The 17,168-nt window shown below is 33.2% G+C and overlaps 2 protein-coding genes across 8 annotated transcripts; one reads left to right on the top strand and one right to left on the bottom strand.

Annotated features, from left to right (window-relative positions):
• Positions 1–471: 471 nt before the first annotated feature.
• On the bottom strand, positions 472–3,384 carry LOC125422893 (uncharacterized). Its single transcript, XM_048475350.2, has 2 exons — positions 3,220–3,384; positions 472–938 (listed from the first exon to the last, which is right to left on the bottom strand). The coding sequence occupies exons 1-2, from the start codon at positions 3,281–3,283 to the stop codon at positions 721–723; spliced, it is 282 nt and encodes a 93-aa protein (XP_048331307.1). The 5' UTR covers positions 3,284–3,384; the 3' UTR covers positions 472–720.
• A 552-nt stretch (positions 3,385–3,936) lies between these two features.
• On the top strand, positions 3,937–16,883 carry LOC107421582 (DEAD-box ATP-dependent RNA helicase FANCM). 7 transcript variants are annotated; one of them, XM_025074616.3, is made up of 23 exons: positions 3,937–4,123; positions 4,249–4,522; positions 5,446–5,589; positions 6,760–6,842; positions 6,963–7,077; positions 8,360–8,451; positions 8,612–8,666; positions 8,749–8,870; positions 9,015–9,128; positions 9,683–9,876; positions 10,091–10,221; positions 11,185–11,245; positions 11,352–11,422; positions 11,947–11,996; positions 12,062–12,227; positions 12,372–12,499; positions 13,093–13,428; positions 13,513–13,573; positions 13,984–14,649; positions 14,774–15,259; positions 15,448–15,502; positions 15,735–15,881; positions 16,039–16,883. In XM_025074616.3, exons 1-23 carry the CDS (start codon positions 4,076–4,078, stop codon positions 16,589–16,591), a joined length of 4,152 nt encoding a protein of 1,383 aa, XP_024930384.2. In that variant the 5' UTR covers positions 3,937–4,075; the 3' UTR covers positions 16,592–16,883. The 7 variants fall into 7 exon arrangements, with proteins under 7 accessions (XP_024930384.2, XP_048332059.2, XP_024930389.2 ...); XM_048476102.2 differs by lacking the exons at positions 3,937–4,123; positions 4,249–4,522 and adding an exon at positions 4,538–4,662; XM_048476106.2 differs by lacking the exons at positions 3,937–4,123; positions 4,249–4,522 and adding an exon at positions 5,681–5,774 and having other exon boundaries at positions 5,469–5,589; positions 6,963–6,989.
• Positions 16,884–17,168: the final 285 nt, after the last annotated feature.

Raw genomic sequence — 17,168 nt, 5'->3', positions numbered from 1 at the left:
CTCAAAAATATTCTAATAGAAATTTTTTATGTATAATTTCCATAATTATCAATTTTACCTAAAGCCGTTATGAGAAATTTTCATAAAATAATATTTGATTTGTAAACAATTTGTGAAAAAAAAAAATTCTTAATTAAAACTCTATAAATTGTATCTATACTTTTAGAATTATAAAAAAGATTTTCTTTTTTGTTTTTCGTCTTTTTTTTTTTTTTTTTTTTGTGGGGGGGGGGGGGGGGGGGGGATAAGATGTTCTTTTCTAGTTGAATCGATTATGAAATTGGTAATTACATCACAAACGGATACGGCTTAAAATTTGGTCATATTCATATAACACATTACGTAAAAGTAAATAAGATCCTCTTGGAAGGAAAACATTACCAAATCAATTGATATTCACTCACCCATTTGCAGAGAAGAAGGCAAACTTGTTTTCCCAAGATTTCCTGTTGTTTTATGGAATTCAGAAAATAAAAAATTATAAAATAACCCATCAACTTAAGAGGCCTAAGAACGATTGCAGTCCCAATCCAAAACGTTCATGCAGTAACTTCATGGTAGCTCATAGTTAAAAGCAACCGGGTAAGAAATATCCTCTACACAGAAGAAGTTTTAAGACAATAAAAATCCAAGAACTGTAAACCAACCAAACCCAGTCTAATAAAAAGGAAGTTGAATGCCATCCCAGTTATTGCAGACAAGAAGCATTTTATGACGAACTTAAGCTGATGCAGTCTTCCTTTGTTGGAAAATAACAGCAAACACAGGAACGGCGACGCCAATGCTAAAGGCAGTAAAGACAGCAAGAGGCATCTTCACCTTCTGATATTTCACCTGGTCCAAGTTGTACATATGCTTCGCATGAAGGTAGTGTGGTTCATCGTGACCATGTCCTCCTCCCATCCTTCTCACTCCAGTTGAGTGGAAACCTCTAATCCCTGCTTCAAAGGCCAAGACAACAAACTGCCATCAATACTTGAAACAGAAACAGGACAAGCCAATAAAATGATAACAAAATCTATTTGATCGGACATCAACAGCCCCTTCCCCTCCCTCCCTCCTTCCCTCCCTCCCTCCAGTTGAAATTTCCACTAACAAGGGCTAGTTGAATACCAGCAGTGGATGCTCCTACGGCCCAAAGGCCAAGCATTATACTTTAAAACAAGCAAATGAAATTAGATAGACTCTGGTATACTGGCAAAAAAAAAAAAAAAAAAATGATTTACAATTTAAGTTTTGCGAGCATATGCACAGAAAGCAAAGTTCAATGGTAACTTTATGTTGACCTCCACCTCCAATCAAAATTAAGTTGCATAGGACATAACATGTTATACATCTCTAACACCAGTATAACAAATGTATACCAACTAAGCAATTGAGTAGTTGAAAGTTGAGCTGCTCTGCAGGCAGAAGTTCAGTTATCAAATTAATCTTGGCATTTGCAAGCAGTTGGGTTCCACATGTGATTTCTGGTTATTCAGAAGTCAATTGTATCTATCATTACACATAGATGTGTTGCAGATGGGATATAGTTTGGCCATGGGGTTGCTGTGGGTATTTTCATGATACTAAGTTTTATTTCTCATCTTTGTAGCTTTGTATTTGCTTTAGCAGTTAGCTTTAGGAATTCAAACCCATCTAGAATCAGTGAGAAGAATATAAACTTTGATGATTTAATTGGAAAATCTTCCCAATGAACAAACAGCTCTACAGCAATGAAAGAGAGGAGAGAGAGAGACAAATTAGGGCAAAGAGAAACTTAAAGGAAGAGAATAACACAGAGGAAGGAGCAGGATTCTGTAATTCCAAGTCATTATCAGGCCTTAATCTATTAAACTAATAATAAGAATCAGTACAATCCAAAACAGGGCATAAAACCAAACCCCCAAATTAAGGAATGAACAAAACCCCAAGCAAACTACATTTGATGACACAGAAACTCTAAAATAATATTAAATCCAAAAATCAAAATAACAAATGCAATCTTAAATTGGCATATTTAAACTAATGAAATGATATGCTGCTTGCTAGGCATTCTAGAAAAAGGATATCATATAGTACAGATGTGTTAATATTGAAATATACCATTCATAATCATATCATAAAACTCCAAATAATCATTAAGTTATGCAAGCATTCTGAATTTAATCATCACCAAACCATTTACTATGAACATTCATATTTTTATTTACTTGTTTAGTTAGTTATCTATTCATATTGTCCAGATGTTACAATAATTTTATTAAAATTATATTCTAGCACACTAAAGTAGTTCCATCCCAATATTCAAGCTGTATAAATACATGGCTAGATGTGCCCACAAAAGTATCAATTGTAGTATTTTACTTGTCCTTGTTTTGTTTGGATTTTGATTCAATATAAACAAGTCTTTTTTAAGAGAAAAATATATAATTTTCATTAACAAAATGTATGCAATTTTGATTTATTCCTACCATGATCTTCTCATTTCTCCTCCTCCTTGCAACCACCTACACCCATATATGGTCAAAAATCCAAACCCATGCAACCAGTTTCTGAATCTAAAATCACTGAATACCCAAAAAAATTTTCTTACTGGTCATAACTCAATAGCATTGCAAGTTTCAATCTATATGGTCTCTCTCTCTCTCTCTCTCTCTCCAGGCATAATATATATGTATATACATAGATATTATTTTATTTTCTTTACGTTCCAACTCTACAAATTGACCTTTAGTGAAAATCTGGAAAAGAAACTTTGTAGAAATTCAACCATGGAATAACTACTACATCTCTCAGCAAAACTACGTGGGATATCTACGATCATCATCCTATAATCTAATTTCACAGAATGAATATTCGTCGAACTTCCCAAGAAGACTACGAATGAATATATCGATCTTCAAGTTCAAAAACAGGGACACGACAGGCAGTTACAGTTCGATTTCAGTTCTCAACAGGCTCAAAATCCAAAGGGAAAATTTTCATTCGGTCAAAACAGTTACATTAAAAAAAAAAAAAAAAAAAGGAATCGCAAGCTAATGAACGAGTCTATTGGGAAATTATTCAATGGTGTTCCGTTTGTTACTAGGGTAAAGAGAAGAAGGAAAACCTACGATTAGCATTTTCATATAAAGAAGCTTATTGAGGAGCACAGTACACATATATATAAATATATATATATTATAAAACCCTAAATTAGAAAAAAGAAAAGAAAGACGAAGAGGAAAAGAAACTGACCAAGCTTTGGATTAGAAGATTGAATGAGCTTGGCGGCGGATCTCAGTCCGTTGTTCAACGCCATGTCTGAAATCCCTCTCTCTCTCTCTCTCTCTCTCTTGTTCTTGATCTCTCTCTATATCTGCGCACACCAACGGCGAGAGATATGGAAAAAACAAAAAAGCTCTCATTTTTTATTTTCTTTTTCTTTTTAAGAAAATATTGTTAAAATAAATAATTAATAATTATTTATTTTGTTTTGTGTGATACATAATTACTTTTTTTAAATAAAAAAAAAATGCCACTGAATTTTATATGATCATAAATTTTTTCTTTTCGAATTAGTAGAGAATCATATATAAATCTATGGGTTTGGCATGGTGTTTTGTCAAATATTATTTATTCAATCAACATTTATCTTATTTAAAAAAAAAAGAAAAAAATCAACTTTTTTCTAATCTTTTTTTATCTTCTATTTCTCTTTAATTTTTTAATAGGAAAAAGAAAATTGTATTTTAACAACAAACTTATTGAATAATTTTCTTATACACATAACTACTCTAATGAAATATTTATATAATTATATATAAAAGAAAATGTTAAAAAAATTATTTTTAAATGATTAATATTGAGTGACTGATAAAGCGAATGAAAATTAAATTGAATATAAATTTTTTTTTTCTTTTTTAAAAGAATTTAATATATGGAATATATTTTCACAATTAAACGTTTCAATTTTTAAAAGCATTAAAAAAATGGGCAGCTTGCTGAGTACTGTTTAAGAGGAAGCTTTTCATTTTTTCAAGTTTTGCCGCCAATCTGTCTCTCAGTGGCGCTCAGATCAGATTTACCCAAAAAAAACCCAACTCCGAATTCAATGGACTCCGCCATTGGTGCCAAAATCGTAGTCGAAGACGACGATGATGTAAGTTCATTTTCAAATTTATTTTCTTTTTCATTTTCAAATTTATTTTCTTTTGTTTTTTTGTTTTTGGGAAAGTGCTTGAATTTTATTTATTTATTTATTTTTATTGGTTTCTGGGGTTGAAGGAATTTGATTGGGAGGCAGCTGTGAGAGAAATCGATGTGGCATGCCAAACTGGAAAGCCCTCCTCTTCGTCTTGCAACTTTGAGAAACACGAGAGCGAGAAGAAGAAGAAGAAGAATGGCAGCAATTCAAGGCAATCCACGCTCCACGAGTTTGTTGCGAAGGAGGTCCCGAGGCCTCAACAGGAGAGGAGTTGGGATACTGGGGAACGTCGTGATGAAAGGGTTTGCGACGTTGAAATTGATGTTGAGGCAGCCAAAACTTGGATATACCCAGGTTTAATTCTACAATCTCTCTGAAATTTTCTAACTGGGCATGTTCTAAATTTTTGAAATTTTTAGACTTTGGGTTGTGGTCAAGTGGATTCAGTTGGAGGCTGTTGAAGTTCAAATTTGGGATTTGAAATAAAGATTCAGGTTTTTGATGATTTTGTTTGGTTTTTTTGTGGCGTTAAATTCATACTTTTGAACCAAGGATTACTACGTTTTTAATCACATTGACAAGCTGACCATCATTGTTTCATGATTTTGTTTGTGGTTTATGCTTCTAGGTGTTAACACAAACAAAATGAGATTTTGATTATTTTCTTTTGGGGTTTTTGTGGAGTTAGTTAAAACTATTTGTTCTTTTTGCCAACATTCAAGTCAACACCATCTCTGTGCATCAACTGGAGATCTTTTGTTTTTAACACAAAACAAACAAACAAAATGGAGATCTTTTGAGTTGCACGGCTACTCTCTTATCCTAAACACTTCTTCCAAAAGCCACTGTGCTTGTGTTTTCTAGGAAACTTGAAGTTGGATAAAGCAAAGATCCTACATGATTAGCTAGTAGAGGAAAATTTGGGCTTCATTATTAGAAGTTAAAAGTAAAACCACTGGATATATGAGTGCTGGAATATAGAATAAGTGTTTGAGAGATTTAACAGTGTGTGCTGGTGTGTGTACCAGTAAGAAAGTACGCTAGAGATCGGTGCCCTTGTAGGAAGTGTGTGAGAATTAGTGTGCTGGGCACACTTTGTGGAGAATTATTGTCATCAGTGGTGGTTTTGTGGTACAATTGAAAAGTTGTTTCGATTTATCTTGCTTTCTTTGGCTTAGAAAACTTTTTTGCGATAAAAGTATGATTTAATCTTGGCATGTCACATGTGGGATTTACTTAACATGAGCTTATTATCTTACATTTTACTTTCAATGCAGTTAATGTTCCACTGCGTGACTATCAACTTGCGATTACAAAGAAAGCACTGTTTTCAAATACTTTAGTGGCATTGCCAACAGGACTTGGGAAAACTCTTATTGCTGCAGTTGTTATGTACAATTATTTCCGATGGTTCCCAGATGGTAACTTAATTCTCGTTGTACTTTTTAACAAGTTGCATACATTTCATGTTTTATTTATCATTTGGCTTGACGGTTTTTCATTTTTTGGAAGGATATTAACAGAAAGAGGCAAGATTTCTAGGCTTAAGGTTAGGGTCTGTTTTTTATATGATACAGCAAAGAGGGCTTGGATTAGCATTCTTAAGGTAGCCAGTTTATTACAGAGGCAGTTGATTTTTTTCATCACGTTTTTATATTTGTATAAGAGACAAAACTTTGTGATATGGAAGAATCATTTAATACATGAATACATGTTGAGTCATCCAGAATTCACAAAAAACATTTCAAAAGAAGAAAGATGAACAAAAACTGCCTTGCATCATTATGATGGAAATTAGGGTTATGGAGTGTGGCAGTGGATAGATCTTCCTTTCTGATACCTTGTGAGAAGAAGAGAGTTGTAAAAGAATAATAAACTGTGCCTCTGCTCTTAGAGTGGTTTCTCATATTTATGGTTTAGTGGTTTGAGTAATATTAACAAAGATGTGCTTCTTAAACACAATTTATCACTAATAACAAAACAAAAATAGTTTACCACATATATTATAAGGAATGATGACAAAAAAAGTAACATATTTTCTCACTTTTCAATGTAATGTTCTGCTTTTCCAATTTGGTTTATATTCTTCCATTTGTTGTTAAACGATTGCTTATCATGTTAACTTGCTATATTCCTTATCAAGGAAAAAAAAACAGTGAAAAAAAAAAAAAAAAAAGAAGAAGAAGAAGAAGAAGAGAAATTAAAGCTGGTTTAAAGTTGGCGTTTGTGTCTAACAAGATTTATCCAACCAAGGAAGATGCCTTTTTAGTAACGTGATTTTATCCTGTGCTTAGATATCTGTCCTGTTACTTTGTTTAGTTCTCATTTAAATTCCTAATAGAGAACTGAGCACTGACTAAATGAGACATTTGAGGTATAATTATATGCTCCGGGTTTGCGTAGTTCTGGATGATTTTATAATTTATATTGCAAAAGTACATAGAAGATATTTGTCATAGTGAATTGACATGAAGCTTTATGTCATTCATTACGACAAATCTCTTCATGTATTTTAATACCTTGTGTTGTGGATTTCTTGAGTTTACCCTTGTAAGATTGTGAAAGTATTGAGATTGGTCTTTGGACAACAGGAAAAATAGTTTTCACTGCACCTTCTCGACCACTTGTCATGCAGCAAATTGAAGCATGCCATGGAATCGTGGGAATTCCACAAGTAAGGCTATCTGTGATTTGTCAAACAGATTGGTTTGATAAATTTTGAGTTTCACTTGGACAATTGTTTTATCAAGTGCATTTATATATAGATAAAGGTTTCTGATCAAATGAATTGCAGGATTGGACAATCGATTTGACAGGTCAGGTAAATCCTACAAAACGAGCATGCTTTTGGAAATCCAAACGAGTCTTCTTTGTTACTCCACAAGTATTGGAGAAGGATATTCAATCTGGTGTGTAATATTTGAACCATGCAATAATATCTTGCTGATTGCAATTGAGCAGTTAGTAAATCCTATCTGGAGGGTTATTTGTCTACACTGCATTAAGTTTAACATTATAAGTAGTGGGCATGTAACTACTGCAATGGAAATATTGTTGTTAATATGCATAAGAAGACGTCTGACATCACAGCAAAAAACACACACACACACACAAAAAAAAAACCAAAAAAGAAAAAAGGGTTGGATGGAGTATTTAATTAATTTTTTTCTTCATACACTGAGGTTTATAATCCAGCTTAATATTGTTAATCAGGTTTGAACTTTGTGGAAAGAATCCTATTTAACAGTAATCGGCACATGCTTAGTGGTTGGGATTTTATTGCCTTTATATCTGGAATTCTTGCATGTTTATAAAAAGTTAGGTGACAGGTGCGTAGTGCTTACAAGTCTAATTTTAATACTTTAGCCAAATAAAAAAGATTCAAAACATTGGTTGTAATTTGTAAACTCTATATCTATAATGTTTTAGAATTACTGATATATAAGATATGAAAAGCTACCTCCAGAACTGATTTTGTTTTTTTTTTTTTTTTTAATGTTAATGAAATTAAACCTCTTAGCAATGCAAGATGGTATTTCTGCTGCTCTAAGTTTTGGGCAAGTTGTCTCTCTTTTTCTTCAGTTTTACACTTTTGGGATCGCCAGTGTTGTTATCTATTTTGCTGAATTTTAATTTTTTATTTTTTTTTATTCACTCCATAAGATTGTTGCTAAATTTCCAAACAGTAGTACAATTTGGTTATGTAGTTCTAACTTTTTGTTTATAATATAGCACTAATAGGAAGATAATGGCTAGGTGGCTAGTACTGCTGCTAATACTAACCATTTTGAAAGTGATCAATAACTTTAAAACAATGTTATAAACTTTGAAGAAGCAAATGAAAGATGGTTGATGTCGTTTCCTTTTGTCGTAATTTGAAATCAGTATCTCATATCTAAATGCCGGGTTAAGATGGTGGAATTATTGTTAAAGCATAGTTTACATGAAAGATTATAATATTACTTGTTAGTAATGTTTCGATTGAATGATTAATCATTGGCAATTGCATTTATAGTTAATTAGTAATTCTCTTTTACCAAATATTTATGTAGCAAGGTGGATATTAAGTATTTCCTTTTTAATTAGGCTTTGCTTTAAAATTTGTATTTCATGATCCATTTGTTTTCTAATAATTCTTTTTTACGAAGTCTTTATGCCACTGGAATTTGTTCACAGAGTAATTTGCTGCAGGAACATGTTTAGTCAACTACTTGGTATTATTGGTTATTGATGAAGCTCATCGAGCAATGGGAAACTATGCTTATTGTGTTGCCATCCGCAAGGTTAGTTGTCACAACTTTTTTCCCCATAATCTTGCTAAATTAATATGATTGTAGATATTTTGGTATTTTACTTGTGGATATAGCTTTTTAGGTTTCACTATTGATATTCTACAGTTTTTTTTTTTTTTTTCCTCCTTTTGGTGAATGTCTAAATTTGTAGTTAATGGATGTACCGGTGCAATTGAGAATATTAGCTTTGACAGCCACACCAGGAGGTAAGTTGCTGATATGTACTTGATTTTCCAAAGTGCATTCAATATGGTACGTTTTTATGTTATAACTTATACTTTTCTTCAGCAAAGCAGCAGACCATCCAGCAAATTATTGATAACTTGCACATATCAACACTGGAATATCGTAATGAAAGTGACCATGATGTTAGTCCATATGTTCATAATAGGAAGATAGAGTTAATTCAGGTATGTGTACTTTTCATGTCTCTATTACAATATTTGATCAGTGAACTAATAGAGTTAATTCAGGTATGTGTATTTTTCATGTGTATTGCAGTATTTGATCAGTGAACTATGTTTAATACAGATATAACTTGTAATGTTGTTTAGGTTGCATTGGGCAAAGATGCTGTTGAGATAAATAAAATGATTTTGGAAGTAATACGTCCATATGTTGCCAGGCTTTCTGCAGTTGGAGTTCTTCAGCATCGAGATTATGAAACTGTATGATTTCATATATTCTATATTCACATACTTATAGCTGGAAATCTCTATTCTTCCAGATTGAATTGTTTCTTCTGCTTTTCGATTCTAATTTGGACCATTTGCTTATCAACATTGTAGTAAATATTCTTCTTGTGAGTTATTAACATGTCTGTTTTAGTTGAATTTCCTTGGTAATTTACAGAAATTATGGACATCCCTCTACACCTTAATGTCATTATTATTAGACTTTCATCTTACAGAAATGGCCAAAGTTATGGTTGTGGGTTTTATTTTCAGGAGCTCTAGGACTTATGGAATAAATTGTGCTTGTTGTGTTTGTTATGACCATGCAATTTTCTTACGTCTTATTTGTTATTCAACTCTTGAAATGAACAATTCCATTCCCACAGATGATATTTTTAGTTGTTGCCTTGAACCTAGAAATTTTATGTTGATATTATGTATGGTCTTTTGGGCTTTCTGCCACTTCTTGTTAGTCATTAGTAGAATCTTCATTTGAATTTGGGTCTTCTTACACTTTTTCTTTTTCCCCCTGTTGGTTTGTTGGACAGTTGAGCCCATGTGAGCTGCTTAATTCAAGAGACAAATTTCGTCAAGCACCTCCTGTAGACCTTCCCCCAGTGAAGTATGGAGATGTGGAAGGTTATTTTGGAGTACTTATAACTCTTTACCACATTCGCAAGCTACTGTCGAGCCATGGAATAAGGCCAGCATGTGAGATGCTTGAAGAGAAATTGAGACAAGGGTTAGTTCTTGTGTAGCCTCCATTTCTTTACCATCTTAATTAGATGAAACACAGATTCAAGGAACCTTGTCATCCCATCTTATGGCATTAAGAAATTAGTCAGTCTATAATCTATTAAAAGCAGTATTTTCACTTAGTAATTGAAGCACATATGTTCTTGCACTTAAATTTTTTATCACTATCTTCTTTAAATTGTTGAAATTTAATCATTCAGGCCATTTGCGAGATATATGAGTAGAAATGAAGATCTCTTGAAAGTGAAGTTATTAATGCAGCAAAACTTGTCTCATGGTGCTCCAAGTCCAAAGCTATCCAAAATGTTAGAAGTATTGCTTGATCATTTCAGTATGTGCACCGTTATCTTTTTTAAATAATTAGAGTATGTGGAGCATAATCTTGCTGAGATTGTGCCATGCAATGCTAGTTTTAATTTTCAGTAGTCAGTGAAATTAGATCTGTATTTTATTTATTATTATTATTATTTTTTAATGCTGTAATAATCACTATAATCTCAAATCCTTTATATGCCATTGTTTTCGGGGAATATGTGAACTCTTCTATTTATAAGAAAGCAAGTCTTGGGTTTCAAACTAGCTGTTAGTATATGAATTCCATTTTTCTTTCTTTTGGATAGTTGAGGTAAACATCCAAGGATTGATTTCTGTTAATCACCTGCTATCATAAGCTTGTTTGCCACATTTTTTCTTCTCTCAATTTTTGTTGGTTTAAATGGTTCTTTTTCCTTACTTTTAAGATGTCTTCAATCGTTATCCTTTTAGAATAAAACCTATCTTATTACTTCCAGGAATGCTTCTGTTATCTGTATAATAGTTGCTCCTGTAGATAGCCATACTTGATTCTTTGTTGCTGATTCACATCAGTAATTAAAATATAAATAAAACGTTTCCTTCTAATTGACCTGAAAATTTCATCCATCTTTACTCTGGGGATAACTTTTTGTGGCTGAATTATGAATTGAATCCTGAAGTTTAGAAATTAAATACCATTTCCCTTTGATATGTTTAAGATCATCACAATTCAAGTCGTTACTGTCACATTTGAGAAAAGTTAAATATTATGGTTCAGGTAGTCTTGGTTGTTTATCTTATATTTGAGCAAGGTTTCTGACTATTGTTTTGGATCATGGTTAAGATAATTTCTATTCAATTTATTAATTTGTCCTGTAATTAGCACATAGAAGTTTCTAAAACATTTGTTATATCCATAATTGATCTTTTATGTAAAATACAAGTACGATTGACAGGTTTATTGGGCTCTTAGTAAATATGATAATTTATGTGCCTGCAGAATTGAAGGATCCACAAAATTCAAGGGTCATTATTTTCTCAAATTTTAGAGGAAGTGTCAGGTGAAAATTCTGTCATTAAGTTTAATATAATAACATGCATTCAATATATACTTTTTCTCTGAGATTGGAAAATTTATTTATGAATTTTAATGATCCGAATGTACAGGGACATAATGGATGCATTGTCAAACATTGGGAATATAGTTAGAGCTACCCAGTTTATTGGTCAAAGTTCAGGTTTGAAGTTTCTTGTCTATAGTTTCAAAGGAGCTTTCTTTCTACTATTTGACCTAGTGGTGCCCATGTCGCAGATTAATATATGACTTGATGTAGGGATGTCTCTAAAAAAAACCATGTGTTTGGTTCATGTGTCCACAGCTGATTTCTACCACACATGCTATCATTTTGCATAACTCCCTCCAATTATTATTATTATTGTGTCAAAAATGTTGGAGTGTTGCTTTTCTCATTGATGTGACTTCTCCTATGAAACATCTGTACGGCTAAGGGCTGTGAATGCATTTGTAATTTGTTAGAAGTTCATAGGTGATAGGTTTAACAAGTAGAAAGTAAACATTTTCCAGTTTTACATACTCTTAACCATTTTTCTTCTGTAACTGAAATCTAATGAAAAATGTCCCTAATGACAGTGGAATACGTCTGAAGTTGCTAGTTTACCTTTATTTTCCTCTTGTTATCTATTATCACCTATGGTTGCTGGGAATTTAGTAGTCATTCTTGTTGACAATATATTTTTACAGGAAAAACGTTGAAAGGCCAGTCACAAAAAGTTCAACAGGCTGTTTTGGAGGTATCTATGACACTGTTCATTTCTTTTCTTACTGCATCACATTGGCTTATTTACTTTTCAAACAGAAATTTCGGGCTGGTGGATATAACGTCATTGTTGCCACATCTATTGGCGAAGAAGGCCTTGATATAATGGAAGTTGATCTTGTAATATGCTTTGATGCTAATGTGTCCCCATTGAGAATGATTCAGCGAATGGGGAGGACTGGAAGGAAGCATGATGGACGAGTTGATATCCTTTATTACATGAATAGTAATTTTTGGAGTGATTTCTAGGTGCAATACACAAGAGCGTACAATAGCTTTTCTTTAATTCTTTCCCTCTACCTTAATAGTTTTGTTCAATTTGTTTCAGTAGTTCCTTGACAAGTTTTACTAGTTTTAGCCTGTGAAGGATCAGAGTTGAAAGGTTACATGCGAAAACAAGCAAACAGCAAGGCTGTGAGGAAACATATGCGAAATGGGGGGATGAATAGCTTCAATTTTCATCCTAGCCCAAGAATGGTAAGATATTTAGACAATTTGGTATTCCTGTAAGTTTTTCTTTTAAAAAGTTACTGTTAATTATGCTGTAGGAAAAATCAAATCTATCTCATAAATTAGTTGAGAATCTGGTAAAATATGCTTTTAGAATTCCTTTGAGTTGAAATTGTGATAGATGAATGATAAAATAATTGACAATATGTATTGAGCGTGTACTGGGAGCAAAGTTAATGTTTATTTTCTTTTATTCTTTTTTTTTTTTTTCCAAAAAATAATATTTATGTGGGTTTTGACATGAATATAATAATAAATGAGGTTGAGATGAGTATCTTGAAATATCTTATTACAGAAGGCGCCTTCTTATGCATGAAAAGATTTCAAGAAGCTATTTCCTGCCTGCATCTTAAAACTGTTGTGAAGACTAACATGATTATAAAATAATCTAAGATACAGTCAATTTTACAAGACACTCATTTCTGTTAAAATGATTTTTAATTACTTTTTACACTGCCAAAATCAATAATCAGTATCAAATGGGTCTTGAAAATGTCATTAACATTTATTTAGTGTTATAACTTTCTGTTATGGACCTTTTAGTTTATATTTTATCGCAGATTCCCCACATTTACAAACCAGAAGTCCAATTTGTTGAGCTTTCAATTGAACAATTTGTTCGTCGTGGAAAAAAAGTGAAAGATGATGCTACTGTGCAGTCACCTGCTTTTAGAGACAAACTTACTGTTGCTGAGACTAATCTAATTGCGAAGTATTTTCACCCACCTGGTGATATTACATGGAAACCATCCCTTATTGCATTTCCTCACTTCCAGACATTTCCCTCTAGAGTTCATAAAGTGATGCATTCATTTAAAACGAGACTACTGATTGATACAATGCAATACTTACAAGAACTATCATTCGCTGGGAACAGCAAAGTTTCTCCTTTCAAGGTCCAAGTTCAGTTCATGTGCTAAGAATTTTGTCTTATTATCTGGTCATTATATTTGCTTATCTGATTTTTTCACTGGATTCAGCATGAAGAAGTCTGTTTAGAGAAAAGCTTGGAAACTAGTGTTGAACAACAGAACAAAAAAGGTATGAACCTTTAACTTGTGTTCGCAGGATGTACTCGTTAATTGAGAATATACGTATCCAGCACTTGGTTAATAGAAATTACACTAGGACATATATTTTAATAAAAGATCATAGGTATATTTCTTTGTTTCCTCTAGCTTTTAAGTACCCGCACCAAGCTTCCAGACTCTTGTGTTCTAATGAATTTTGTGGAATGGACTACTTGCAAATTGCAACTAATATTTAGCATTGAGATTTTTAAATGCTACTCTTTCAGACTGCTATATAAGTAATATTGTGGCTAATAGCGTCATGGTAAATATTTACTTAGCACTTATTTATTTTTCTTGTTTTCAGCAATAACTATGTACAAGAGTCATGGTATGCTGTTATTTGGCTTGTATCCAATAAACTTGAAAATATTGTTGCAGATATGCCTTTGTCTGATCATTCGTCAGAGAAAAATTGTCAAGCCAAAGATTTGGGACCTGAAATATCACATACTAAGAACTTAGAAACCAAGGAGAAGCATGGTGCATGTGAAATCCCTTGCCAAAGGGCTCATGGGCACTCCTATCTCTTTGGTTCAGATTTTGTATCAGTTGATGATGATGGAAACGTTATAATTGTGACAGTCCCTTTACTTCCTTTCGGAAAAGTTTCACATCCCAGTAAGACAAGAACAAGCAATACTTTGTTGGTAACTTCTTCACATCAAGATCCTCGCCATCTGAGGGCTTCTGTTGAAGAGCATAAAGACCTAACCATTCAAGCAGAAGCAGGAGCTCTAGGAGATCTAATGACTTCTCCTACAAGATATATGAAGAATGGAACTCCTATTTCTATATTGTGCCATTCAGATGCATGGCAAGAGAATACGTTTGAAGAGGCTGAGCATATTCCTCAAACTCCAATTTCAAAGAGAATTGTTTCGGATGGAGATGGTAACTGTACAACACCTGGTAGCGTGAAAATGAAGGCCTCAACATTGCTGCCTGATGACTACAGTAATGATTTTGGAGATACTGAGTTCAGCCCCCGGCTAACAAATATGATTAAAACTGGTGTTGTTCCTGAGTCTCCTATCAATAACTGTGGTTGGTACTCCTTACCATTTATGTATGTTGTATCTTGATTCAAAAATTTAAAATCTTTGCCTATGATATTTTTTTTAATTAAATTGGAGTTGAGAGTTCCTTCCATAACAATTGGATTGTGTAGGACAATCAAATGGAGAAAGAAGAGAGAACAATCTTGGTCCAGATGCTGTTTCACCTACTCAAGCACATAGTGAAATGCTGCTGAAGACTTCAAGTCCTGGGAAAAATGAACTGGTCTATACAGACAGTAATACCAGTGGAAGAATCTCTGTTCATCCTATTAATAATGAAATTCAAACTCCTGAACTTAATAAGAACAAAGTTGCCAACATAACAGGGTGTTTTTCCTCTTCCCCAATTTTAGAGGAAGTCAAAAGTCCCTTGGCAAACGTCACAAACAATAGCTGTAGCAAAGATTGGCGTTTAAGTTCTGGAGACAAGACAGAAAGTGTAAAACCAGTACGCAAATTTAAAAGATTGCGCAAGATTGGGGATCATAAAACAACTAAGAATCTGGACAGTGTAAAGACTGCTGCCTCTGACCCATCAGAGGAGATTTCAAGATCTTTTCCAAGTCCCCATGCAATTCATCGTAAGCATCAAAGAGGTATCTTGAATAATATATCTGGTACATCTGATACTTTACCTTTTTCAGCATTTAGGTTTGTTTCTTCTTATTAGTTTGTTTATACAACCCTTACCTTCCTTGCCAAGTTTTATGGGTTTGCTATGTGTTGAAAACATCAAAAGCTCTATTAACTATTGACCTACACATGACAAACATGTTACTTCCAGGTAGAAGGAAGCAAGATAATGATGCAATAAGACCTTTCATTGAAGAAGAAGCCGAGTAAGCTTATACTTGATGATTAATTAAAATTTAATTTTCCCAAGTTCTTTTTTTTTTTTTTTTTTTCAAATTTTATGCCCTTTGAAAGCATTCTAAAATAGATGAATATACATTTGCTTTTATTTAGGAAATGAATTGCTAATGATGTTACCCTATATAAGTTATCGTCTTGCAGAAAAAGCAATCTTATGAGAAATGTCAATGCTGATTCATTTTGGTGGTTATTGCATAGGGTTTCTACCGATGCAAGTGTCTCTGATGATGAGGAAGATGACCAGGACAATGATTCAAATAACAGTTTTATAGATGACAGGATAAATCCCACATCTGCCGGTACTCAATCTGAAACTAGTAGGGTTGACATGATGGCAATCTACAGGTTTCTAGCAAATTCTCTTTCTTTTAAATGTTACAATAATTTAAACCATGCATGGAGCATCGTAGGCTTGTCAATTCAAATTTTCACTCAGTTTTCTTCTCAGCTTCTTATGGTGGTAAATTTGCATTTTTGAAATCTAATGTTCATCCTTCAACAGGCGTTCATTGCTCACCCAATCACCAATACCGAGGCTTCCAAGCTGTTCTTCCACTTTTAGCCCTGATTCTGTTGCTCCCACTACCAGGACAAGTGATTCTGGAAGTATTTCTGGCAAGGGAGTTTGCTTTCTTCAGACGCCTCAAGCCGATTCCACACATCAGTCAATCAGTAGGCATTCAAAGTCCATAAAAATAAATCATGACATAATAAAAAATGACATAGAAGTCGTGCCTTCTACAGCTTGTATAGAGACCGAAAGTCGAAAAAGAAAATTAAGCTTTTGTTTATCAAGTTCTGTTCCTGTAATCAACTTAGAGCAAAAATTCCAACTTCAGTTTGAGGATGAAGGGAGACAGTTGCAGCAGAGCGAAGCAAATTCGGACATACTTTATGATGATAAATTTTATGAGGATATTGATCTCGATGCTATCGAAGCACAGGCTACCTTGCTTCTCAAGCATAAATCAGAGTCATTGCAGGAACAAAAGATAATTCCTCAGCCACAAAATCCTGGTCTAATTAGTTCACCATCATTTGATCTCGGCATTTGATAAATTTATAAGAGAACCTGAAAATCCAAGCACTGACCTGCACAAGCATTTTGAAAGAAATTTGGATGAATTCAATGGGTAGATTGACATAGGTCGTGTAAATGAGTTTCCGAAGGTGTAAATATTGTATTATTTTTGGAAAATCTTCTGTCTGAGAGAATGGTTAGAAGCAACAGGAGGGAATTGCATATTGTGCATAGAAAATCAGGTGTAAGTTATATTGTAGTGAGCCATATTGTAAAGCACAATAAACAATGAGGAAAAGAAAAAGTTGAAAATACATTTTTTTTTTTTTTCTTTTTCTTTGAGATATAACTTTCTGTCTGTTGATTCCATTATGAGATATAACTTCTCATTCAATTTCTGGGTTTTATTCTAGGGAGCATGGTAATTGATCTATTTAGGTTTTCAGTAATATGGATGTGGGAAGTAAAAGTTATGATATAATTAAGTCTCCCCGACAAGTGACAATAAATAAATGAAATCCATACCATTAATTAGTGCCCGCACAAACTTATAAAATAATTATAATATTAAGTAAAGAACCGTCTAGCTGTGAGAAACTAATTAAAATTGA

This window comes from Ziziphus jujuba, chromosome 5 (assembly GCF_031755915.1).
Source record: "Ziziphus jujuba cultivar Dongzao chromosome 5, ASM3175591v1".
Taxonomy (NCBI): Eukaryota; Viridiplantae; Streptophyta; class Magnoliopsida; order Rosales; family Rhamnaceae; genus Ziziphus; species Ziziphus jujuba.
The sequence above is the reverse complement of the archived record's forward strand: the minus strand, read 5'-3'. Positions and strand labels throughout refer to the sequence as shown.

Excerpts from the sequence above, each read along its gene's own strand:
- LOC125422893 (XM_048475350.2), bottom strand. The coding sequence starts at position 3,283 with ATGGCGTTGAACAACGGACTGAGATCCGCCGCCAAGCTCATTCAATCT. Across the intron at positions 939-3,219 it reads ATCTTCTAATCCAAAGCTTG|GGATTAGAGGTTTCCACTCA; the intron begins GTCAGTTTCTTT and ends CCTTTGAAGCAG.
- LOC107421582 (XM_025074616.3), top strand. The coding sequence starts at position 4,076 with ATGGACTCCGCCATTGGTGCCAAAATCGTAGTCGAAGACGACGATGAT. Across the intron at positions 5,590-6,759 it reads TTTCCGATGGTTCCCAGATG|GAAAAATAGTTTTCACTGCA; the intron begins GTAACTTAATTC and ends TTTGGACAACAG. Across the intron at positions 15,882-16,038 it reads GACATGATGGCAATCTACAG|GCGTTCATTGCTCACCCAAT; the intron begins GTTTCTAGCAAA and ends ATCCTTCAACAG.